Source organism: Natator depressus, chromosome 17 (genome assembly GCF_965152275.1).
Source record: "Natator depressus isolate rNatDep1 chromosome 17, rNatDep2.hap1, whole genome shotgun sequence".
Lineage (NCBI taxonomy): Eukaryota > Metazoa > Chordata > Testudines > Cheloniidae > Natator > Natator depressus.
The window spans coordinates 18,964,369-18,990,601 of record NC_134250.1 but is presented as its reverse complement, the minus strand read 5'-3'; the positions used below and the strand labels follow the sequence as shown (position 1 = coordinate 18,990,601).

Genomic DNA, 26,233 nt, shown 5'->3' with positions numbered 1-26,233 from the left:
GTTGCCACGGCCCTTGGTGTTGCCATGGGTGACGGTGGTGGGCGTTGCCACGGCATCACACCGGGGGTGCCGACGATGGTGTTTCTGTGGCTGAGGGCGGGGCCCCGGGGCCAGGCTGAGCGGCCATTTCTCCTCACGGGCGGCCGGGGCGCCGCCGCCACCGCCGCCGCGTAGTGCCCCGGAAGCGGAAGTAGCGGGGCGCTGGGCGCTCCCGGAAGCGGAAGCTAAGCTCGGCGCTGCTGGAAGCGGACCCGCCGCCGTTACCGCCGCAGGATGAACGCGCCGCCGGCTTTCGAGTCCTTCCTGCTCTTCGAGGGGGAGAAGAAGTGAGTGCGGGGGGCGGGGCCCAGCCGCTGTGAGGGCCCGAGTTCGATCCCCCCGAGCCGGGCAGCGCCAGACGCCCCCCCCCCCGGGGCCCCTTCCTCCCCCCCTTGCCCCTTCCAACCCCACCACGCCCCCTTCCGCCCCTCCGAGCCGGGCAGCGCCAGACGCCCCCCCCCCCGGGGCCCCTTCCTCCCCCCCTTGCCCCTTCCAACCCCACCACGCCCCCTTCCGCCCCTCCGAGCCGGGCAGCGCCAGACACACCCCCCCCCCGGCCCCCTTCCAACTCCTAGAGCCGGGAAGCCCCAGCCACCCGCCCCCCGGGGCTCCATTCTGCCTCTCCCCGCCTCCCCTCCCCCAGCCAGCGCCAGCCCCCGGAGCCCCCTTCCAACCCCTAGAGCCGGGGCAGCGCCAGACGCCGGCCCCCCTTCCAGCCCCCCGAGCGGGCTCGGCCCGTCCTTGGCGCGGGGGCTGCTTTGCGGGGACCCCGGCCGCTGCCAGGCCCTGCCGGGGGTGGGGGGGGCGACTCCTGCCCCTCTGCTCAGCCGCGCTCTGTGGCGTGGCCGCCCCGCGGCCCGTCCGCTGCCCCCCTCCAGAGTCCGGCCTCCCTGTGCGGGGGCGGGGGGAGCCGAAAACCACCTCGAGCCAGTTGTGCCAAGGGAGCTGCTGGCCCCATCAGGCGGGGCTGGGGCAGTGCTGGGGAATTAGCCCCTTTCATAAAACGGAGTGCCCAGCTGGGTCCAAGATCCTACTGGCTCCTTACGGATGGTTTGCTGGCCAGCCGGGGGGATGCCCTGTGGGATCACACAGGGGTCTGGGGCAAATCAATATTTTCATTAACGACTTGAACAGTGCAGTGAAGAATACGTTGATAAAGTGGGGATGACACCAAGCTGGGAGCACTTTGGAGGACAGGATTAGAACTAAAAATGACCTTGAGAAATTAGAGGATTGATCTGAAATCAACAAGATCAAAGAACTGCATTTAGGAAGGAAAAATCAAATGCATTAATACAAAATGGGGAATAACTGTCTAGTACTGCAGAAATGGATGTTGGTGAGCTGTAGCTCATGAAAGCTTATGTTCAAATAAATTTGTTAGTCTCTAAAGTGCCACAAGTCCTCCTTTTCTTTTTGGGATTATAGTGGATCACAAATTGAATATGAATCAGCAGTGTGACGCTATTGCACAGAAGAAAATATCATTCTGGGGTGTTTTTACAAGAGTGTTGTAAGACACAGGAGGTAATCTGCCCACTCTACTCACTACTGGTGAGGCCTCGGCTGGAGTGTTATGTCTAGTTTTGGGTACTACACTTTCAGAAAGATGTGAACCAACTGGAAAGAATTCTCAACAGAGCAACAGAAATAATAAGAGGGTTAGGAAATGTGACCGATGAGAAAAGGTTGAAAGAATTGGGTATATTTAATCCGGAAAAGAGAAGGGTGGGAAAGACCTGATCAGTCTTCAAATATTTAAAAGGTGTTTTACGAACAGAAAGAGAACAATTGATCTCCAATGCCTACTAAAGGCGGTGGCGGGGGGGGGGAGGGGGAAGTAATTGGCTTGGTTTGCAACAAAGGAGGTTTAGCTTAGATAGTAAGAAAAACTTTCCAACCCTAAGACTAGTTCTGCACTGGAACATGTTACCTAGGGAAGTTGTGGAATACCCATCATGGAAGGTTTTTAAGAACGTTTAGCAAATACTTGTCAGGGTTGGTCTAGGATTACCTAATCCTCCCTCAGTGCAGGGGCTGGACTAGACCAGGGATTGCAGACCCCCTGAAACCGCTTGTGGACTCCCGCTTCAGACTGCTGGACTAGATGAGCTCTAGAGGTTCCTTCTATCCCTACATTTCTATTATTGTAAAATCTCAACAATTGGCAGAGGGATTTTTAATTAGGTGGCAGACCATATATATATTTCCAGTTTAGAGATGTTTCATTGGGTGTACACAGTCCTAGGACATGCAGTCAAAAACAAGTATGTCCCAATCAAGTCCTTTCATTTCAGACACCTGCTCTGTTCTGCTTTGACATTTCGTACATATGGCTATGTTTTCGCAGCTGCAAAATGACAATCCGTGAGACACAGTGTCTGAGTCGTGCATTTGTTGCATGTTGCACCTTTTACCTAGTCTCTGAGTTGCATAATGAGTCAAAGTTATGGGTTAAGTGAGAAACTTTCAGAAATACAAATGGATTAAAGACGGGGGGGGGAAAATTGACAAGCTAAATCTTCTAAAAAAAGATCTGAATTATTAAAGGCAGCGTCTCCTCAATAGACAATTTGGCAAACAGCTCTAAAGTATAGAATGTTTTTGCGTTTACAGTATTCATCGTGAAGTGACATTTAGAAGCTATAATTTAAAAAATGGTGCAGTTTTGGGGTTGACGAATTATTCTGTAATTCACCCACAGAGCTTTTCAAATTATCTGCTAAATTACCTTTTTATTAGTGCACTGTGCAGAGTAACTTTGGGCACATTAAAAAAATTCTCCCTTGCCAATAACCATATACAGCTACAGCTGTGTGGGATGCAATTGCTATAACAGTAATTCTTAAAGAAGTAAACCGGGCTCTGAAATTCATTTGTTTTCTTCTGTCTCTGTTGTGCTGCATTAGCAATGCTGTAGGGATGACGTGAATTATGTAAGGACCATTATGATCCCATATTGACTTCATAACTTTGTCCAAAACAGGTACAAAAGGCTCAATCTGGTGGGACTCTCAAGATAACTGTGTTTGACTGAAAGCACAGACTGGTTTGGTTTGATGTTCGATAACATCACTTGCTTTAACACTAATATTTTTCTTTTACTCAGGATCACAATTAATAAGGATACAAAAGTACCAAACGCCTGTTTGTTTACAATCAACAAGGAAGACCACACGCTTGGAAATATCATCAAGTCGTAAGTAAAACCAATTCCTGTTGCACAGGGTTAGGAGTAAAGTTCTAATGGGGATGCAGTAGCTTACATTTAGCTGGGAAGATTGCCAAGGTGCAGAGCGCCCGCACCGTGACTCTAACCATAAACACTGGATAACTAGCAACCAGTCAGTTTCAATAGCATGTTTGGGTGATGTCTGCAGGCCTAGTTGTGGTAGTTACGGATGTGAAATTATGTTCATTGACACCCACTTCTCATTGTGGCCCTTTTTACCACCATGTGTAAAACTTTGAGCTGGGGGTTCAGTTCCTCTGCTCGTGTACGCATACTGGTGCTAGCTCCTGGCGTGAGCAGGAATAGCAGTATGGCCGCAGCGGACATCATCATCATCCCCCCCCCCCCCCCCCCCCCCCCGGTTTCAGGCAGGTTTGTACTTCTGCTGCTATGAGGGATAGCAAGAGTATGTGTACATGAGCATGCGAATCATACCTCTAGCACGGGGGTGGGCAAACTGCCGGCCACATCTGGCCCGCGGGATCGTCCTGCCCAGCCCTTGAGCTCCCGGCCCTCCCCCTGCATGGCTTGCGCCCACCCACCTCCCAGGCTTTCCAGTAAGCCTGTCCTGCTGCTCTGAGTGGCATGGTAAGGGGGCAGGGAGCAGTTGGATGGGGGGGTGGTTAGGGGAGCCGGGGGGGGGGGGGGTTGGATGTGTCAGGGGGCAGGAAGTGGGTGGGGGCCAGGCTATTTGGGGGGCACAGCCTTCCCTACCCAGCCCTCCATATGGTTTTGCAACTCTGATGTGGCCCTTGGGCCAAAAAGTTTGCCCACCCCTGCTCTAGGGCATAGTGTGAGCAGATACCCAAAAGTTAGAGGCTAAGGTTGGTTCTTTGTAATGTGGTAAGACATCTCCCCGCAGGTGAAACTGGCAGTGACCTTGGGGGGGGCGTTTCTTCGTCCTTTTTTTTCTTTCCCTCCTCCTTTTCAGTATGTGGGTGTGGGTTGCTTGCCTAAATTATCTGGTTATATCTCACTTGATCATTTCCCTGCTGTTACTGAGCCTGATGCATCTTGGTCTCTGCCTGTGGCATATAATAGTCTAGTCTTCTGTGGGCTGTAACACATTGGTCTAACTTTGGTCGCTGGGTGGTGGTATTGGCCTGTGATACACAGGAGGTCAGAGTAGATGATCTGGGGATCCCCTCGGGCCTTAAAATATGATTCTCAATCTGGGTGGCAAAGGTGCAAATGCCTGTTTTTTTTTTTTTCTTCAAATTACAAATTAGCATTGTAGCAGTACACAGTGATTCTAGTGAAGCAAGAAACTGTTAATTTAACAGTGTAGGAAATTCAAGAATCTTCAGGGCTGAACCAGGTTAACTTCACGCAGGTGGACATGGCAGGCACTAATCCATTCGTAGCTGGTGATGCAGGAGGTCTTTTGCTTAAGTCCCTTCTGTAATTTATGAACTCAGAACAGCAGCATGTGGCCTCCAGTGGTAGGAGTAAATACTGCTGCCTTTAAACTTGGGCTCTCTGCGTCAGATTATTGAAGTATGCTTTTGATAGCTCTTCTGCATGGACTTCGCTGAAAGTGATTCTAAGTTATACCCTGGTGCTTCGTTCACATGACCACCACTGCTCTGTACTTGCTCTTAGCAGCTCTGCTAGTGCTTGTCAAGCATTTCCCATTGTCCTGGACCTCTAAGGTAGGAACGATCAATGCTGCCAAAATGTGCAGTGGCTTTATGAAATGCATGTACTGCGTCTTATTAGGATAAGATAAAACTTGCTCTCAAGCTGAGATGGGCATAGACATAACATTTCCTCTAGCCCTCTGGAAAAATTTCTCCACGGATTGAATTAGTCTGTTAGAAAGATGTGATCTATGGCAGACCCAACTTCATGCTTTCGGATCTTGCAGGTAACTGTTTAAGTCATCTGTCTTGTATCCTCTAAGTGCTTTCCCCCTTCCCATTTCAGGCAATTACTGAAAGACCCTCAGGTGTTGTTTGCAGGATACAAGGTCCCACATCCTCTGGAACATAAAATCATCATTCGAGTTCAGACCACTCCTGATTACAGCCCCCAGGAAGCTTTCACCAATGCTATCACGGACCTGATCAGTGAACTCTCACTTCTGGAGGAGAGATTCAGGGTAAGCTTGCTCCTCTGGCTAAACTGTAGTGTCACTAATGTGGGGAAAAGTTACTGAAACTGTGACCTGGTTTACAAATGGCAGTTAACCTTACAGCTGTTGCTTTCGTATGAAAAATGTAACTTATGATCAGCCCAATTCAGCTCTGAATACCCATGTGTAAATTCCATTAAGCTGGAGCAGAATTTGGCTGTTTTACCACAGGACACTTGAGATTTTGTTCATTTTCTCACACACCTTGTCTCTCTAGGTGTCTAGCATTTGCTTTCTCTCCCTTTTCACAAGCATTTAAGTGTGAAAGCCTGTTGTCTGGAATAGCTTACTTGAAAAATTCTGCCTTTGAAATCTTTCCCATGCCAAGAACTCTTTTTTAATAATAATTTCACTTATGTGCCCTTCTGTAATTACTCCATCCTTGCTGTACAGTGTCTATTTAACCTCTAAAATTGTTTGAGATACCATTGGTCTGAAAAACATTTCAGACCAAAGCTATATTGAATCCTAGCCATGACTTGTTTTAACATAACTGCTTTATTCTTTGAGATCTCATTGGTTGCTGAGGTTGACACATAGGAAACCCTTTGAAACTTACCCTCTTTTCATGTAAATGCCTTCCAGTAATGAATCCGTATAAATACGCATTCTCCGTCGGAACATGACTTAAAAAATATTGAATCATAGATTTTTTTTAACCCAAGTCATCTCTTTAATCTCAAATATAGTTTTTATAGTGATGAATGTTTTGCTCAAATTATTGGTCTTCAAACCCCATTTAGAGAGGAAATAAATGAGATCACTTTCTGGTCCAGAATTCCTTTAAACTAAGTGATCTATTTCTTGTGTTTTACAGGTTGCTATCAAAGATAAACAAGAAGGAATTGAATAGAAACAGGAAGCGTCAAGTGGATTTTTTTTTTTTTTTTACCTGGAGTGTGTTATAAATAATTTTTGTTTTCATTATAGTGGATGTGACTCTGCTTCGTTGAACAAGTTCTTTAAGGATTATTTTAAACTTTTTCAGTAAGAATTCATGTCTCTAATAACAGTGGCCCTAAATTCACTTATTTTTAGTCAGTTTGCCCTGAGAAAGAAGTATTTTGATTTCTGTACAGGATAAATTATTTGCAGGTAGGATGGTAATTGATCAGTTATTAAACTTTTTTCAAAGCTGTGTGTGAGACGTCCACAATCCATCATTTACTGTCACACAGAGGTAAGACCCCATGAAACTTAACAGCTGGGTAGTTCTCCACTTTATTTTGTAGCGTGGAGCATGTTAAAGTGACTGCTTTTTCACCATGCAGTATTGGGCTTAGTAGCTGTACTTCCAGAACAAGATTAACTGATGGCTAATATTCTTGTACCCCTCCTACATCTGTAGCAGCATTCCCTCCCATCCCCAGAAGTCATCTCTTCACTACCAAGTTAACAGGTATTACATTTTATTAAGTATCATATTTCTATAAAACAAATACACAAAATTGTGAAAACTCACAGTAAAAGAAAGTGGGTATTGTCAATGATAGGATGTGGGCCAAGTCCCTTTGCGTTCTCTCTCTTGCATGATAAGGGCTGGTTTAGAAAACTTCATGGTTACTCTTGGAAACAATCACTAATACTGCACTATTTCAAAACATCACAGGAATGAAGTTTTCCATAATGAACAAGCTATGTTTTCTTCCATACAGCTGCTATATTTACGCCAGTTAAAGCAATAAGGTAAGTGAAAGTAGGGTCTGTCACCACATTGTTTATTAAGACTTCAGTCAGCAGCTCCCCATTTGCTCGAAGCTCTGGCCACTCAAGAATCTAGCAAGAGAACAGATTTAGTTCAGAAAAGCTTATACAAAGTAAGTCTTGGTTGGGGTTTACCTCGGTTTAGAAAGGAAAGGTAACGTACAGTCTGTGCAAAGCCCAAGTCTTCACTGGGGGAGGGTATAATCTTACCACAACTGGTTAGGGTTGTGGAGTAGCTATTGGCTAACAGCATGCAACATCAGTAGTCTAGAAGAGTCACCTACATGCTGACAATTAGGGCCTCAGTCATTGGGAGTATACAACTCCTTCATACAGTATTATTAGGCAATTGGAGATGTAAGCTAGGGTAGAGAACTTTTGGGTTGACCAATGTTTATCAAGAAAAAATTAGATGATTGGTTTAACCCTACAGCTGTTGAGAGGCAATGTGTACCAAAACCTGAGTTAATGGAGTAAAGAGACAGTAGGTAATGCAGAGAGAGCCCTGTTAGAGAACAGCTGTTTGGGGGGGGATCATCTAGTTTTCAGAGCTGGTGGTGAAAAAACTAACAATTTGCACTGAAAGGCTTCTCACCTGCTATCCAACTGCACCAAGAGCTTGGAAAAAGCAGATTTACCACACATTTTAGTTCCCTGCTAACTCTTAACAGCCCCTTTTAGAATTAAATTGAAGAGTCTGAATTTTAAAAAAATTCTCTTCTTCAAAGAGCCATCTGAGATATTTAAGGTGCTGTTTAGCAGATGGGAGTAACAACTTTAAGTAATTTGTCTTATGCCTCCTGTTTGCACAGCCTCACTGATGGGGAATATAGTTCAATATAAAAGGCCAAGGCCTACCTGCGTGGGAGCTATTCTGTTCTCTGAGCGTTTTCCCTTGGAGGCCCTCCAGGCTGAAGAGTGCTTGCTGAGATTGTACATCCACACACTTCCCTTTTCATCGCCACAGAACACATACTCTGCTGCTGCGAGAGCAAAGGAACCAGTGCAGGGTTGAGATTTCTGATGGCCAAGACCAAAAACTTCTCACCCCTCTGCTGTGGCACAGAGCCCAGATGAAATGTATCCCATTCTTAATTGCTGCAGAGTGTTAAATAAACCAGCCTTACAAAATTCAACTCTAATCATTTGTTGTATCATACTAAGGAGGTGCTGAGTGGACTTTGGGCTCAAGCTGGTGTGTTTTTATGACCATTTTGGCTGAAATAAAGTTGTTAACATTAGTCTTGCGTTGCTAGTGTCCTCAGTTGGGTGCCTCCAGCAGACAGCTCAGCAAGAGCTTTCTCCTTTCAAAGTGCTGCACTAGGAGGGGAAAGTGTATGGATTAAGATTCAGGTTCCTCCCAGAAATTTGTCACTATTAGGAGTGCTGGGGGGAAGTTCTACCACCAGTTTGAAATGCAGCACAAATTCTAACATGCTGTCCACGTGTAAGCACTTAAAGAGCAGCCCTCTGAGGTAGATATTAACATTTTACAGAGGCAGCAAGGTTGGATATAAAATCCTTACCCTGCCCAAGGAATCAGGTAAGTAAAGCAGAAATGGCAAGATCTATTAAAAGAACAACTTGTACCTTTCACGGCCTTCCCCAATAGTAGCTTCTTGAGTCCAGTCCAGCCTTCTGCATTGTTAGCTGTAAAAGTGGGCTTACCTGGACAGGTGCTGAGAGTAAGGTAGGGCAGGTCTGTTGTCGACCACTCCAGTTCCGCTAGAATAAGTGCAGGTCGTGTTCTCTGACAAGATTTCCCCTGTGCCTCAAACGACTGGCTCCAGCTCCATAAGTATATAGACCCTGTCTTAGAACTCTTAGAAACTGGAGGAGAGAGAGAACAAACAGCGTATTAGGAATGAATGTCCTAAAATATTCAGACACATTTATTTCAAAACACCCAGCCCTCTTTAAAGACTGCCTTTCTGACAGTAACATGCTCACCATTAGTGGTGATAGCTGAGGGACCTTTCTAGCCACACTTGCCTTAAGCAGATTGATAGTGTGAGGCTAAAGGAAGAATTAAACTTGATTTCCCACCCCAGAGTAGTTTAAAGCAGCACCCAAGGACTCTGGAGCTAGTGGGGCCTGGGATGCTGCTGGCTATTATAAAGGGTTGTCTACACTGAGAAGTTAGAGCAGTAAATTCACACCCTGCCTTGCTGTGCACTAACTCCCTGTATGGACAATCTTACTGTGCACTAAAAGCGCCCCAGGCCGTGTAGCTTTAAAATGCACAGTTACTTAGTGTGAGCGTCCACACAGGGAGTTTAGTGTGTGGTAAGTTCACACCCCAGCTTACTGTGCGCAAACGTCCCTCTGGGGACAGGCCCATAGAGCCAAACCCTGCCACATTTCAGGGTGGGAGTTAGGGTCCCTGAACCAAGAAAGCATTTTCTCCAGTTCCATTCAACACGCAAAGCAAGTACAAGCCATCTGCCTGGAACGACTAGAGGGGGAAAAGTTCCTCTTATATTAGGAATATAACATTTCCCAGTATGTAGTTCCAGCCCAAACATCATAAAACCTGCTAAAATGTTCACAGCCACAGCTGTGGTACACAATTAGAGTTGTTTCAGTCTTCCTGAGACCAGGTGAGCATGACTGACTTCCTACACCCCACGTAACTGTTTATGGCAATCTGCCTCCAACTAAGAGGCAACTATCCGAGTTCATACCTACCCACAACATCCTTGTTCAAAAAGGCCAATCCATCCACTCTGTGGGAAGCTGTCTCTTCTCCCTCATCATTAGGAAACTGGAACGCCACTTCAAAAGGCCTGATGAAAAATTGGAAGTTAAACAGGGGTCAGCTACCGAACGAACAAACATCATCTCCACGTGACCTGTTAAACTAGACAGTGATGGAAATATAGTCTGTCATCGAGCCCTTCTCGGTGCCTAGGCAGGATCATTCCCTAATGCTAGCTAGTTTTAGATGTGCCAAGAAATAGGCTTCCTGTTATGCTGTGATAATCAGGTGCTGACACTCCAGGGGGAGAACAGAAGGTTTTAAACGCCCAACAATGAGCAGCTGAAGCGACTGATTGCGTACAGTATTATTGTACTATCAAAGTGTCTTGAGTAAGGTCTTTTATGAAAGCCCGTAATGTGCAGAACTTGATGGTTTTTACGAGAGACGTATACATACCTGCACTACAATGTCAACTACATCTCCCAGCAGGGAGGGGCACCTCCCAAGCCAGGTATTTTCAAGAAACTGGCTCCAAGTAATGACCCACTGTCCAGTCAGGAAGAGACAACGGGTGAAGCATTCGAGTTAATGGAAAGCCATCCAGCCAACCCAGCTGTCAAGTTTACATGCTGAGTAAACATGAGTCACCCTGGACTAAGAGGGGGGAAAAAAGGGGAGGGGAGGGGAGGGGAGTCTTTTAAAAGTTAACTTGTGTCTGAGGGGTTTTTTTAAATCTGGAAGCTGTCTGTGAAACCTGGATCCCCCTAGAGCTACGGGGTACTGGGGGAACCTGTTCAAAGGCAATACGTAAATTGTTTTAGGAAAGGGACATTATTTAATGTGGAAGTGGAAAGCCTGAGGTTAAGTCTTTGTTATTTGTCTCTGTTTGCTTTCCCTTAACTATTTCATCTCTGAATCTGTGGTTTTTCTAGTAAATGAACTTTTTGTCTATTTTTATCCCAAACAGGTCTCTGTTGTGCTAGGAATGTGGGTGCCAAAGTGAACTGATAACGGGGCTGGTTTCATGCCTTTGGAGTGACAAACCAGAGAGGAGCAGTTCGAGTGTCTGGTAGTTAGGGAGGGCAGATCTGGGAAGACTCAGGGCTGTTGGTGTCACCCTCTGAAGAGTAACTAGCCTGGTGAGAGCCAGGTGAAACCTTGTGCTTTGGGGCTTCAGGGATCTGAGCATCATACATGCTAAATAACTGCTCTCTATACCTCTTGCTAGGGTCCACCATCTTGTAAGAACTGGGGAATTATATCCACAGATTAATAGGTTTTCCTCATCTCAGCCTTCTATAATCACAATCCCAAAGCCCTCAGAACACTTATGGTTGTGGAAAGTGAATTTGTGTCCCAGGCCCATGGTTCTTACCTGCTCTTCTGTGGCTTGTCCAGTCTAATATCCCAAGCAAAGCAACCTTCTTCACAACCAGCCAGCAGGAACTGATCTGGGCAGGATGGGACCAGGGCAATCCGTAATGGAATAGAGGCAACTTCCAGCACCATTAGTTGGCTGTCAAATAAAAGAGACATTTAGTCCAACTTCCTGTAACAGTTGCTTCTCGGGAGAATTTAACTGAGTGCAGCTTGTTTCTGAACACTTACCTTGCTTTGAAGTTGTAGTCACAATCCGGAACCCCAATATCCCAGAGGCCAATTCTTTTGTCATAGGATGCAGCTGTGGGGGACAAAAAATGGTACCAGGTAGTTACAGACCATTACTTGCCATCTTTTCTTTTTGCTCCACTTAAAAATTCCCCCTGGATCACATGCCATGACATTGCACGGCTGCGTCATGTGTGAGGCCATTAACACAGCATCAGCCATATGGGCTTTGGTCCAGCTAACAAAGCAGCCAAGCCATTAAAAACATATGGTTTGGAATATTTTTTTAAACTTGGGAAAGGAAAACCCTCTCGTGTGTGAATTTACTGCTGGTGAAGAGTGCCAGCTTGCTAGCTCTGGGGCCCTTCATCCACAGCGCAAGCTTCCCCCATACCAAATCTGTCTTCTCAAGGGAGCACTTCGAAGGGTGAAAGGGAAGTTTGTTTTCCAGGCCTCTGAGAAGGCCAATAAGAGCATCAATTAGTGCCAGTTCCAGGCAGTGTTGTTTTGGTTACTTGTCCCAATGGACTGCAACCCACCAGTTCATTCCACATAGGTTATTAATCGTTATAGAACCTCCCACTGTGGACGCTAGGCACCAAGTGCAAAAGATTTTAAAATCTTCTTTGGCACTCAGAGCTACGTGGTACATTTCCAATAGATTATTCAGAAAATAACTCAGACCCCAGCCAAACGACTGCCCTCAAACTGCCATTACCTCGCCACCAGACAGTCCTTTAGGGAACAACTGTTAACCCCTGCAAAAAAACCCCCACAACTCTACAAACTAAAATGGCCCTTCCTCCATTCCATGTCCCTATGGTCCAACTCAGAACAATTCTCCAGGTGAAAGTCCCCCTCAGCTGAGAATGATAATCAGATAGGGTACCTATCTACTGAGCTGGCTAGGCTCTTGTTTTTAAATTCTTGAGCGTACTTTTGAGACATGTCCAGTAGTTTTGGATGATTCCAGAAGCTGGGCACCCAGAACTGGAGGATTCCAATGTTAGCGGATGCTTCTGAAAGTTTAGGCCTTCATGATTCACGTGGCACTGACAGAAGGTATGGAATGCGAAAAAAAGAAGGGTTGATTTAGGTGGTGATTGGTCCTGCTTTGAGTAGGGGGTGGGACTAGATGACCTCCTGAGGTCCCTTCCAACCCTGATATTCTAGGATTCATTACTGGACAGACAATACAACGGTAACTTGTAACCCAATGGTTATTACTGGCTGCTCACTGAGCACCACTCTCTCTACCCAGGCAAAACTCTCCTCAATGTCAGGATCTGACCCTGAATAAAGTCATTTGTAAGAGTGAGTAAAATCAGAGGTCACTAAATTTATTTAACAAGTAAAGGCACAAATGTCATTGATCTGAAGAAATCAAGCAGCCCAGGGTAAGCGCACTCATTTGACATGGGGACTGAGTCACAACTTCTGACCCACAAGATGCAGCCTGGTCTGACCCTCCTTACTCCTTGGCATGGAAATGGTTGGGGTTTTATGTGGTCTCTGTGTGATGGCCTCCCTCACGGGCAAGACACTGCGGACCTCTAGAGCCAAAAGCCAGAGCTGCTACCACTGGAGCGAAAGTCTCAAGGCTCTATAGCTGAAGGCTGTAACGACTCATGTCAAGGTTCCTTCCCCACTCTGAACTCTAGGGTACAGATGTGGGGACCTGCATGAAAGACCCCCTAAGCTTATTCTTACCAGCTTAGGTTAAAAAATTCCCCAACGTACAAACTTTGCCTTGTCCTTGAACCCTATGCTGCCACCACCAAGCGTGTTAAATAAAGAACAGGCAAAGAGCCCACTTGGAGACTTTTCCCCCAAAATATCCCCCCAAGCCCTACACCCCCTTTCCTGGGGAAGGCTTGATAAAAATCCTCACCAATTTGTACAGGTGAACACAGACCCAAACCCTTGGATCTTAAGAACAATGAAAAATCTATCAGGTTCTTTAATTCAGAAGAATTAAAGAAAAGGTAAAAGAATCACCTCTGTAAAATCAGGATGGTAAATACCTTACAGGGTAATCAGATTCAAAACAGAGAGAATCCCTCTAGGCAAAACCTTAAGTTACAAAAAGACACAAAAACAGGAATATCCATTCCATCCAGCACAGCTTATTTACCAGCCATTAAACAAAAGGAAATCTAATGTATTTCTAGCTAGATTACTTACTAACTAACAGAACTTCTGAGACTGCATTCCTGATCTGTTCCTGGCAAAAGCATCACGCAGACAGACAGACCCTTTGCCTCCCTCCCCCGGCTCCCGATTTGAAAGTATCTTGTCTCCTCATTGGTCATTTTGGTCAGGTGCCAGCGAGGTTATCTTAGCTTCTTAACCCTTTACAGGTGAAAGGGTTTTTCCTCTGGCCAGGAGGGATTTTATAGCACTGTATCCGGAAAGGTGGTTACCCTTCCCTTTATTTTTATGACAACTCTCATCCTCTGTGGCTAGACACTGAGGGGAAACTGGTACCACACACCCCAGTAAGGTACATGTGCTCCATGTGCGTTTCAACACTCCTCCACATCAATTCCCACCTACCAATACCTGCTCCAACACTAATGACCACAAAATGCTTCTTTATTTGGAAGCAAAGCCTTTTCCCGGCTACTAGAGAAATCCATAACTGGAGACTTACTAAAGAGGTGTGTCTCACAGGTTGGGCTGAAGCAGGCTGTAGCAATGGGCTTTTTGTGAGCCTTTATCTCTCCATAGCAGAAATCAGCCGATACATGAATCAGCTTTACAATTCCTCTTCTTCCGGCTGCGGCCAGGATATTATGTTTTTTTTTCCGACCGTCATTAGTTACCATGGTCAGAGTTGTCCATGCAACGGTGAAGAACTCCTAGGACAGAGAGAGGTGAGAATTTGTGAAACTAACACAGGAGGATGGCTGTGAGGTCACAGATTAGATAGCAATCTAGGGAACTAGTGAGAAGCCGCATTTTGAAATGACATAAATATTCAATCAGGGGCCATACATGTCAGACCAAACTTAAAGGAAAGAAACAAACTGCAAAAGCAGGGCATGGATCCTTCTACGCTGTGAAGCAGATTCAGCAGCCTACAAGTGGGGTTGCTAAGTTTTAGCCCGTATTATTATTTTCCGGATCCTCAAATGACATTTTCCATCTGTACCCATCATTTTAAAACCTGTCATAACATAAGAACGGCCAGACTGGGTCAGACCAAAGGTTCATCCAGTCCAGTATCCTGTCTGCCGACAGTGGCCAGTGCCAGATGCCCCAGAGGGAGTGAACCTAACAGGTGATGATCTAGTGATCTCTCTCCTGTCCACCCTTTTAACAGGCTGTTTTAACACTGTACTCACGCTCCTACCTCTGCAGGCACTTTATACTTTTTCAGCACTATTCCAGTCTCGCAGTCGATAAGACAAACAGATTCCCCTCCACAGGTGGCCATGGTTCTGGAGGTGCTCACTACAGGGTCTGAAAGATGAAAAGAACTGGTAAGAAATGCCGGGGCTTGTAGTTAGATCTCTGCTGATTATACTAATCATAATCACCTCTCTGTTACCCCAGGCTCCCACTGTCTGTGCGGTACTGGAACTATCCTGTGGCCTGGCATCTCTAGGGAGGTTAACTTGATGCAAAATTCACACACACAAACTAGAAAAGAATCCTGATTTATTTTATAGTCAAAAATATAAGTAGGTAGCAGTGGAAACTACTGCTTGAAAGTGGAGGGGTCTAACACATGAGTCAGCTGGGCATCATACCCACCAGACCCTTCGCCAACGGGTTTGTGGAGTCATTCTGTGAAGCTGGCCAACTGCAAAGTGCTCTCCAGGTGCCTTCGAACAAACTCACCTTTCCTCATCCCAGAATCCAACGGCGGCTCGAAGACACAGGACCAGAGCTGCGTTTTAAAATCCTCCCGGCTGTTGCCTTTACTGTGACACTGAAGAAAGTGCAATGGCTCCAAACTGATAACCTCCTGCAATAAACCTTGCAGTTAGAAAACACATGCCGGTAACAGGAATAGAAGATCAGAAGCCTTCTTCTCCAAGGGCTTGTTTAAACAGGACACCAGTGACTAGATCAAGAGGCAGATGGATCTTAGGTGTTTACATAGCCCTAGTAACTGCAGCTAGGAGTTGAAATACAGTGTAAAAAAAAGGGCAGAATACTTCCTATAAAAGGGATCGGCTCTTTCATACATAGGTCTCAGCTGCTTGTACTGGTGTGTTATACACCTAGTCAGCAACTCAACCTTTGGGAGGTCTGCACCAGATTCTGAAGGGGATCAGACTAGAGGCTGCATTCTATCCCCCTCCTGTGGGGGTGTCCCATGGCCTCCGACCCAGTGCCAACCCTCTCTCTCACTGGGCTTCTCTACTTTCCAAATCCTTAACAGTGTCTGGACATAAGTGTTCCAGGCAGCAAGGCATTCCCTTAGGTAGCCTGGCTATAGTCTGTTAGGGTTTTGAAGACAAGGGCTCCGATGTTGCACTATATCCAAGTTGGGCGGAAAGGTGACTTTATGCCACAATTATGCTCCCCTGATCCTGGGACTGGCTGAGAAATGGACCAGTTCCTGCTGTATGTTAGAGCAGTTTCAGGGCTGCTTTAATTTATTTCCAGATGTTTATGGCACCAAGGGGTTGCTCTGCTAGGCAGGGATCAGTGGGGCATAGACACAATCCAGCTCTGCCTCGTTCCTCCCAGGGAGGCTTCCTACACCAGGAAGAGGGGTTGCATCAGAACACCCCATAGTGAGAGAGTCCTCCCTTGTTCAGCTAAGCCAGCACAGCTCGCTGCAGCTACTTGCTGGTGCTTCAGTGCAAGGGGAGACTGAAGTAACACAAAGCAGTGGGCAGTGTCCTCTGTACACGAACTATCCAAAAACCATTTAGCATTCTTCAAGCAAGGCTCTGCCTCACAAAATGCTTTTCGCTCATTTATGTGACAAATCCACCAACTCTACGGTAACTTTAGAAAAAGAAATTCCAACAAGCTGGTGACTTTACACAGCTGGCACTGGGATTTCTTCCCCCTTGCTGCCTTTCCTCCACATGCCTGGGAGCCGAGCACATACACTAATCCCAAATCTGGAATGAATCAGTGTCACAGATTCATAGAGTTTAAGGCCAGAAGGGACCAGCAGATCATCTAGTCTGACCGCGGCTCTAACACAGACCATTACATTTTACCCCTATATTGAGCCCAATAACTTGAGTTAAACCAAAGCAGTTCAACTGATTAAGTGGGATATACCCAAATGATCCCAGCACCATGCTGCAGAGGAAGGTGAAAAAACCCAAGCTCTGTGCCCATCTGGCAGGGTAGATAAAAATCAATTATTTAAAAAAAAAAAAAAAAAAAAAGATTTTTTAAAATTTGAAATTGACAATCTATGTTAAGACCTAAACTTATTATAATCTATTAAAATAATTTAAATATAAAAATTAGTATTTGCTGCCAAATTTTAAAGAAATTCACACCCCGGAACAGGCTAAAATAGCTAAAAAGTACAAATGCAAAACACAATTACAACAGATGATTTAAATCAAGGTTTCCTGCCTGCCAATTTAAATGAGGGTTAAAATTGCAACCCCCCTTGCAATCTGACCAGGGGAAAATCCCTTCCCAGCCCCAAATCTGGTGATCAGTTTGACTCTGAGCATGTGAGCAAGGCACAGCAGCCAAGCATCTAGGAAAGAGGATTTTCTGTACCACCTCAGAGCGCTGGGCCACCCCAACCAGTGTCCCATCTCCAGCTGTGGCCAAACCCTCATGCTCCAGAGAAAGGCAATCCCCACCCCCCAATACATGCGGTCAACTGTGCATCAGGGAAAGCTGCGTGAGTTGTTAGGATGCCTTGAAAGAGCAGAACATTCCCATCCCCCTATCTGAATGTGGATCCTCTCTGTATGCCCAAGAGGCCAAAAACCAACCCCAAAGAAGAATGATCAATGTACCTTGTCTTCCAGGTTCTTGACAGGGGTTACGGTCAGAACCCTTTTGTCCTGATCCTGGCTTTTCTGCTCCTCCGTCAACTGGCTAGATCTTCTGTGGCTTTGTCCTTTCGGAGGCTGTTCTCCATTCCTGTGAGTCTCTTCGGCCACCTTTGCCTGTTGGTTCGATGCTCTTGGTCTATCAGGAGTTGGGTCATCCTGTGAATGGCTGGACTTTCTGGGGCTAAGCACTACTTCCTCATCAGTCTTACACTGGGACCGTGGCCTTTTGCTCGCAGATCCTGCTGGCGAGTGATTCCCTCTTCTCTTGCTGTGGATTAATGTGACCTACAAGACACACTGGCAATGTACTGGGTTGTTTCCTTCCCCAGCCAGCATACAGACAGCTTGTAATTCAGAGAAAGTCTTTACCCCAAAACTGATTCCCTTAAATGCCCACAGAGACTGGGCTCCTAAATCAGTCAGATCCACATCTGAAGAGCTCGTATAGGCCAGCAAGCTACAGATGACCAACAAACAGCATACAGAAAGGGCCTGATTCTCCTCTCACTTGCTTCACCTGTGTCACTCCGCTGACTCCAAGGGAGTCACTTTGGATTCACACAAAGATAAGGAACAGGAGAATTGTGCTTACAGAGCTTAACGCCAAGTCAAAGAAGCCAAGTGCGGTGATGGGGCAGCCCCAAAACAACCCCAACATCTTGGGCATGTGCCACCTTAGTTAATTTCATTAAAAACATCTTTTCCCCAAGGAACAGTGGAACAAGCAGGACATTATCCAGCCAATATTCTGGCTCTCCTATGAAAGTCAGAGTCTTGTGCTCTAGGATACTAACCCTGCCTTCACATTCCTGGGAAAGCTTAAAGCTGGCACCAGATGAAGGTGAGACTAGCTTGCAAGGTTTTTTAAATTGGATAAACCCTGAGGTGCGGCCTGAGTTACAGAAAGGTAAGTTCTGGATGCAACTGATGAGTATTGTTGAATTTGTAAGAAAAGCAATTAAAAAAAAAAGTTAACAAAACCAACCCCTGACCTCACAGTTTCAATTAGGATTTCTGAAAGCCAGCATGCAGCTGCTGCATATCATCCCAGAGGTGGCTGCATTTCAGTGGCGGGTGAAGCAATCCCTATATTCACGGAGAGGCAGCCAGGAGACCTGGATTCTACTCCTGTTTCTGCCACTGACCTGCTGTGCCTCTATTCCCCCTTTGTTTAGGTTGTAAGCTCTTTGGAGCATGGACAGGCTCTCACTATATACATATACATCACCAATCACGAAGGGGCCTTGATCTCAGGCTGGAGCCTTTAAGGCACTACCCGAATACAAATAATTAACAACAGCAGCATTAATTTTGTAGAGGACTTTAAGATCCTTCTGGATGAAAGTAAAAACTTACATGGAATGAGCTGTCTTTACTTCCCTGATGAAGTTACAACTGGATCTGCTAAGATCTCCTGGCTGGGGAATCCTTAGTAGAGAAATATACTACTTCCAGGCAGGTTTGCTAGAGCAAGATCATAACGCTGACCTCAATGCAATGTGTAAAACCTAACTGGAAGCAGTTGTGCATGGACCCTACTCTTTAATGCAGTATTCTTTTTAAAAAACCAAGAGGGTCTTATCTAGAAGAATCCCCTGGAGAATCCTTACCTGCGCAATATCATCGTCTCCCACCTCTCTGGGGCTTTCTGTCGTCTCCTCATCATCATCCTCCATCCTTTCTTGTGTTTCAGGATGTGTGTTCTCTTCCTGTCCCTGCATGGATGCCAGCAACTCCTCCGCAATCATTTTCACCTAGCATTGCAAGGACATTTTTAAAAGGCATCACTTAATGGAGGACAAAGAACAAGAACATCCTGACTCAACTATGCAACTACACTTTGTAATAGGGGAGGATGTTTTTGCTTCCGTTAGATATTTTGTGTGCACTTACTAGCTGGTGGAAGGACCCTGGGCTGACAGGCGGGGAGACTCAAGCCCGCTCTTTAGTCACAGAATTCGTCCAGGATGGGAAGCAGCAATGCAAGATGCCCCATGCTGCCACCCTCCTGTGCCTCATTTCTGATCTGGAGGGACCACTGCTAGGAGGTTGGAATTTAGCCTCATTCAGTGTATGGCCTCTCTGCTGAGGCTGCTAGCAACCAGGGTCAAAGACAGCTCTTTTTAGAGTCAGAGAAAGGAGCAGGTGCTTGGCAATACAGTGAGCCCGGAAGAAATACTGGTGACACAATGAAAAGATAGCCAATTGAAACCAGTTATTAGCCAAAGACCAGTGCATCGAAGCAACAATTCAACTCATTGACCAAGTGGAGCCCCTGGATACCGTGAATGGCAAGTGACAGATACTGGTGACCTGGGAGATAAAAGTGCGCAGGCAGAAATGAGAGATTAGGGTGAATTTTTCTGCATCAGCACAGCAGAGTTCTGCAACATGTGGTGAAATACAAGCCTGTTTGATTGCAATCTTAACCTCCACGTAGGACGTCTGCCTATACTTGTTTTGTTTTACTGGGTATGTCTGTGCCACGTGGACCAGGCACCCCACTCTGTTACTGATGCCAATGGGGTCATCTGAGGAAGGAATGCAAAAGCAATAAAGCTAGACAAAGAACAGATGGAAGTCCAGGGCACATGCAGATAAAATACTCAAACAAAAGGGTATATTTTCCTCCAGCGATAATGCACACAGCTGCTATTAGCTTTAATGGGAGCTGTGCAAAATGAGCAGTGACTACACAGTGGTTCCCATTAAAATCATTTGCCTCTTGCAATGACTACCGTATTTCTAATACTTAATTACTATGAGTACCTTAACTACTGGTGAGTAGAAAACAAAGACAGTAAAGACCATCACTCCATCTGGAATGGAATTTATTGCTGGCTCTTGTATAACAGCCACAGCTAATTAGCAACAAAAACCAAAGACTGATACTGTCATTTGCAGGAGCCCCCCTTACTGGAAATCATTAGAGCAGTTTAACCTTATGGGTCCACAAAACGAAGCTGCCGAATCCTGGGGTCAGGCAGCTCAGAAAGATCAGACACTTACCCTCCATCGGGTAAATTCACCGAGGGAGCTGGGTCCATATATGACGTGGGTTTGTGCAGACTTCAGAAACTTTTTCCTGATGAACATCACATGCTCGGCTGAATACTTCTCAGGGAGTTGGCTTCGGAAGTGCCTCTCCCAGTGAGCTGTGACCTAGGCAGAGAGATCTGGTTCACTGAACTGGATGCTTCATGGAAATCAGAAGGCTCCCTACTAAACTGCTCCAGAAATGGCCAACCCCCGGGTCCAGACACTGTTCTGTTTGAAATTTATGTGATCAGGTGCTTGTATACGATCTCAGCTCATTTGGGAAGGGGAGGAGGATTTGTTAACACATTTTGCATTTGTGTTTTAACTTTAAAGAACACGTATGTGTTAAAAAGACCCACCCTGGAAGCATCTGCAAATAAATTATATATTTACATAGTATCTTTACTCACGGGACACTTGTATTTTTAGGTCTGATTGTATAAGCAAGTAGTTTTAAGTGATGTGACACAAGACCAATCACACTACTGAAAGGGGTACATTAGTCTGGAAAGACTGAGAACCACACACTTATGGGTTGTTGCAGTAAGCCCAGAAAAGCTGAAGGCCCCTGACACACATCTCAGCCAATCCCATTTACTACGGGCTGCAAGGGGATCTAATGCAGGGCTGTCAAATCCCCCCTGCTCAAAGGGGAATTCCAGGTGGGAAGATCTGTCAGGTTTGCAGCCCTTATACACCAGCAGAGCTGCTATACAGGTGTTGCTGAGAATCCCAGAATCAGGGGCCATGTCTTGTAGTGCTGAGCATGCTGGTTTAAACTGGGGGCAGTGGATGGTCACAAAGGCTGGGTGGAATGAGTGTAAGGAGATTAACAAAAACCAGGAGAGCAATCATGAATTGGTTTCAAAGAACAGGAGCCCAGTGAAGGGGACTCTGAAGTATTTACAAGGACTGTTCACACTGCAGATGAAACCGTGCTACCGTATTTAAACACGCCTGCTGCCAGCATAGTTTCAATGGCAAAGTGGAGGACAGGGTCTGAGACGTTAACCTCATTATTGCATTGTATCTACTGTAGAGCCTCTGAGTTACGAACTGACCAGTCAACCACACACCTCATTTGTAACCGTAAGTATGCAATCAGGCAGCAGCAGAGACCCCCAAAAAAGCAAATACAGTACTGTGTTAAATGTAAAATACTAAAACAATAAAGGGAAAGTTAAAAAAAAAAAAAGATTTGACAAAGTGCTTGTTTCATTTAAATTAAGCTGGTTAAAAGCAGCATTGTCTTCTGCATAGTTAAGTTTCAAACCAATATTAAGTCAATGTTCAGTTGTAAACTTTTGAAAGAACTAAAACGTTTTGTTGAGAGTTACGAACAACCTACATTCCCGAGACATTTGTAACTCTGAGGTTCTACTGTAAGTCTAAGCTATTTCTTAGGCATGCATGCGGAAACATTACACATCTTACCTTGCTGGTCAGCTCTCGGCTGTTGACAACTCTCACATGATTAGCTAATTTGGTTACATCCTTGCCATTGAGTAGCCGAAGATTTTGTAAAAGAAACATGACCTTATAGTCATCATTGGTCTAGAAAACAGATAGAAGTTTGAGTTATGGTAACACGTGTATGATATTCCCTTGAACAAATAATCACTGTTTGTTTTTAAATTACAAATCCACCAGGAGGGAATTGAATACATTTATTCCACAATGGGCACTTAAAATAATTTAGCACCATACAAGACTTCCCGATCAAATATGCTCCATTTACAAGTACAAGTTTTTTCCTGATTGCCAGCCCTGCAAACTCAACCTGGGGTCTGAAAGTCAAGTCGGGCTCTTTCCTGTTCATACATCACCAGGACTAAAATCTTTGCCAGTAGCTACACCAGAGAGTTGTGCAGGTATGATAGCTGGCAGAATTTGCTTCTGTATGTAGAACTCAGTTAACTCTTCTGTTGATGACCTCCCTTGCTCTCCCACAGCTGTAGCAAGTCTGCAGTGTTATGTGGAGTACAAAGTAGCAAAAGGGCTTTTGTGGTCCCCAAGATCCCTTTCACACTTAGCACTTCCATAGCGCTTTCCATCTTCAAAGAGTTGCACAGAGGAGTGATGTTAGAGCACCCTGAACAAGCAGCCCTAGGTGGGAAGTTTCCTGTAGCTGGCCTAATGACTAGAGCACTGGTCTGGGACACGGGAGACCTGGCTTTGCCACTGGCATGCTGGGTGACCCCGGGCCCTCTGTGTGCATCAGTTTCCTCGTCCGTACAATAGAGATAATGCTACTGGACCTCCTTTGTAAAGCACTTTGAGATCTACTGTTCAAGAGTGCTATATAAGGTACTATTATTATTTACGTTCCAGTCAATAAACTGCTGATCACATAAGGATGGAAACCGTATCACTCACTGTCAGGTACACATTGTTTTCATAGTTTAGCTCCTCCAGCAGCGGGAACTGCTTCAGGACAGTCACATCTTCCAGTTGGTTGTTACTGCAGTTTAGGACACGCAGGTCTGGCAGGCTTAGATTAGCAGGTAGTTTGTCCAACAGATTATCAGAGAGATCAAGATTTTGCAGATGTCTCAGACGGGAAAACAACCGTGGGTCCAAGTCTCCGGTCTTTAACTGCAGCTTGGATAAGCTGAAACAAAACAAAAACAAAACATGCTGTCTCCGGTTCCCCAAAGGTGATGTTCCCAAAGGTGGACACATCTGACTTTTAATGGACATCAAGTCTCATTCTGCTGCACTTCTCACTCAGGCAAAACTTGCTGAGTAAATCTCGCTGACCCTACATTAACTTTTGAATGCAGTGCTGCATGTTTCAAGCACAAATCTGAAGGCGGTAAGGAGAGAGTTGTTAAGTGTAACCACAAGTGTGGTGGGTGAACAGTAACCATTGCTAACATCTACAGGCAAAACCTGCACCTGTTACTTACTGAGAAAACACAGCCATTTGTGACACTCCCAATTCACTGAAAATAAACAGTGGAATGACTGTATCTTAATTGCCAGTCAGTGGCTCACTACAAAACAAGTTATTGTTCCTATGAAAACTATTCCCTATCCTATCGTGATAACAATTATAACTAGCCATTTTGATGCATCTCTGTTGCTGAATTCTTTGAGTTCACATCTTTCAGAGTCCACACTTGACTTCCGGAACACTATTTCCAAAAGAGAAATAACATAGCCGAGTTATTTTCTCATCAGACTGTCTCTCTTGTATCCATTTACATCACATACACGGCGGCCAGACACACAGGATACACTATATAATTCATGCACCTCAAAGCACTTCCCTCTCTAACCACTAAATCATCTTGCCTGGGATCAGCCCCTGGGCAGTTTTCAAACAACTGACTAACTTTCAGAAAAATAAATGATGTTTTACTTTCAATAAATAAAATAAAATAAAGCAAACAAATAAATAAAAGCATGCTGTAAAAGGATTCCAATGTGGAATTCCACCTACAAGCCCTAGAACAAACAGAAGTTTAAGGAAGTTGTGACCAATTGGTCCTAAAAAAACAACGAGGTGATTCATCCCATTGGAGAAATGGGAAATTCTCTTTCTAAGGGGACAGAGGACCTTTCCCACCTGACATATCATGAGAATTGAGGTCAGACTGGTCTGGTTAAACCTTTACATTACAGTCCAGATTCTGATCCCCTTACTCACAGCAAGTAGCACCTTACTCCTTGAGTGGTTCCCATTAAAGACAATGGAGGAAAGTGCTATTTAATGTAAGGAGATCAGAAGTCAGCCCTCCTTAAACAGTTCTCCAGTAAAATACATGGCATATGCAGAATTGATATGGTGGCAAAGATCTTGCAACTGCAGATAATATGACTATCTAATTCTTGCCGATTCAACCCTACAGTGCTGATAAAGCCCTGGTACCTATCACACTATCATGTATTCCATATTTTATAACGTATGTGCGTTATTTCTAGGGCTGTCGATTAATTGCAGTTAGCTCACGTGATTAACTCAAAAAAATTAATTGTGATTAATTGCACAGTTAAACAATAGAATACCAATTGAAATTTATTAAATATTTTGGATCTTTTTCTACATTGTAACTGAAATCAAAGCGTATATTATTCTTGATTACAAATATTTCTACTGTGAAAGATAAAAGAAATAGTCTTTTTCAATTCACCTCATACAAGTTCTGTAGTGCAATCTCTGTGTCGTGAAAGTGCAACTTACAAATGTAGACCTTCTTTGTTACATAACTTCACTCAAAAACAAAACAATGTAAAACTTCAGAGCCTACAAGTCCACTCAGTCCTACTTCTTGTTCAGACAATCGCTAAGACAAACAAATTTGTTTACATTTACAGGAGATAATGCTGCCCTCTTCTTATTTACAATGTCACCAGAAAGTGAGAACAGGAATTTGCACGGCGCTTTTGTAGCCGGCATTGTAAACTATTTACGTGCCAGATATGCTAAACATTCGTATGCGCCTTCATGCTCCAGCAACCATTCCAGAAGACATGCTTCCATGCTGATGGCGCTTGTTAAAAGAATAATGCATTAATTAAGTTTGTGACTGAACTCCTTGGGGGAGAGTTTTATGTTCCCTGCTCTGATTTACACACATTCTGCCATATATTTCATGTTATAGCCGTCTCGGATGATGATCCAGCACATGTTGTTCATTTTAAGAACATTTTCACTGCAGATTTGACAAAAAGCAAAGAAAGTACCAATGTGAGATTTCGAAACATAGCTACAGCGCTCAACCCAAGGTTTAAGAATCTGAAGCGCCTTCCAAACTCTGAGAGGGATGAGGTGTGGAGCAGGCTTTCAAAAGTCTTAAAAGAGCAACACTCCAATGAGCAAACTACAGAGCCTGAACCAACAAAAAAGAAAATCAACCTTCTGCTGGTGGCATCTGACTCAGATGATGAAAATGAACATGAGTTGGTCCGCACTGCTTTGGATTGTTATTGATCAGAACCCGTCATCAGCATGGACATACGTCCGCTGGAATGGTGGTTGAAACATGAAGGGACATATTAATCTTTAGAGCATCTGGCACGTAAATATCTTCCAACGCTGGCTACAACAGTGCCATGAGAACGCCTGTTCTCATTTTCAAGTGGCATTGTAAACAAGAAGCTGGCAGCATTATCTCCTGCAAAAGTAAACAAACTTGTTTGTCTGAGTGATTGGCTGAACAAGAAATAAGACTGAGTGGACTTGCAGGCTCTAAAGTTTTACATTGTTTTATTTTTGAATGCGTTATTTTCTGTACATAATTCTAAATTTGCAAGTTCAATTTTCATGATAAAGAGATAGCACTAAAGTACTAGTATTAGGTGAATTGAAAAATACTAATTTTTTTTTTTTTTTACAGTGCAAATACTTGTAATAAAAAATAAATATAAAGTGAGCACTGTACCCTTTGTATTCTGTTTTGTAATTGAAATCAATGTACTTGAAAATGTAGAAAACATCCAAAAATATTTAAATAAATGGTATTCTATTATTGTTTAACAGTGCGATTAATCATGATTAATTTTTTTTAATCGCTTGACAGCCCTAGTTATTTCATATTCCAATAAGACTATTTAAAGAAGGAAAAAAAGGGGAGTATAGCCCAGGTTGGATTCAACTGGAATTTGACAAGAGTCTGGTTTGCACTTACTTCAGAGTCTCAATCTTTCGTAGCCTAGTAGATCTTGGAACCGCTCTTTCCAAAAGAAGCTCTGTAGTAACTTTTGACATTTTTAATTTCCGCCCCTTTCCTGGAAGCACAAAGCCGTCAGCGGTAGACTGTCTTCTTGGAACCTTC

General features: G+C 44.7%; 2 protein-coding genes across 3 annotated transcripts; one reads left to right on the top strand and one right to left on the bottom strand.

The window, feature by feature from the left end:
• Nucleotides 1–86: 86 nt before the first annotated feature.
• On the top strand, nt 87–8,267 carry POLR2J (RNA polymerase II subunit J). The gene is made up of 6 exons (XM_074974596.1): nt 87–326; nt 3,149–3,238; nt 5,198–5,372; nt 6,223–6,804; nt 7,061–7,091; nt 7,922–8,267. The coding sequence occupies exons 1-4, from the start codon at nt 274–276 to the stop codon at nt 6,256–6,258; spliced, it is 354 nt and encodes a 117-aa protein (XP_074830697.1). The 5' UTR covers nt 87–273; the 3' UTR covers nt 6,259–6,804; nt 7,061–7,091; nt 7,922–8,267.
• Nucleotides 6,868–26,233, bottom strand: LRWD1 (leucine rich repeats and WD repeat domain containing 1). Of its 2 annotated transcripts, none has more exons than XM_074974591.1 (15): nt 26,087–26,233; nt 22,830–23,064; nt 21,888–22,007; nt 20,424–20,576; nt 19,025–19,168; nt 17,376–17,699; nt 15,265–15,391; nt 14,774–14,883; nt 14,072–14,279; nt 11,419–11,491; nt 11,186–11,326; nt 9,798–9,895; nt 8,778–8,939; nt 7,968–8,089; nt 6,868–7,181 (listed from the first exon to the last, which is right to left on the bottom strand). In XM_074974591.1, exons 1-15 carry the CDS (start codon nt 26,164–26,166, stop codon nt 7,041–7,043), a joined length of 2,238 nt encoding a protein of 745 aa, XP_074830692.1. In that variant the 5' UTR covers nt 26,167–26,233; the 3' UTR covers nt 6,868–7,040. The 2 variants fall into 2 exon arrangements, with proteins under 2 accessions (XP_074830692.1, XP_074830690.1); XM_074974589.1 differs by having other exon boundaries at nt 6,869–7,181; nt 7,968–8,092.

Excerpts from the sequence above, each read along its gene's own strand:
- POLR2J (XM_074974596.1), top strand. The coding sequence starts at position 274 with ATGAACGCGCCGCCGGCTTTCGAGTCCTTCCTGCTCTTCGAGGGGGAG. Across the intron at positions 327-3,148 it reads CTCTTCGAGGGGGAGAAGAA|GATCACAATTAATAAGGATA; the intron begins GTGAGTGCGGGG and ends TCTTTTACTCAG. Across the intron at positions 5,373-6,222 it reads TTCTGGAGGAGAGATTCAGG|GTTGCTATCAAAGATAAACA; the intron begins GTAAGCTTGCTC and ends TGTGTTTTACAG.
- LRWD1 (XM_074974589.1), bottom strand. The coding sequence starts at position 26,166 with ATGTCAAAAGTTACTACAGAGCTTCTTTTGGAAAGAGCGGTTCCAAGA. Across the intron at positions 17,700-19,024 it reads GAGACGATGATATTGCGCAG|GTCACATTAATCCACAGCAA; the intron begins GTAAGGATTCTC and ends TGTGTCTTGTAG. Across the intron at positions 9,896-11,185 it reads GACAAGCCACAGAAGAGCAG|GCCTTTTGAAGTGGCGTTCC; the intron begins GTAAGAACCATG and ends ATTTTTCATCAG.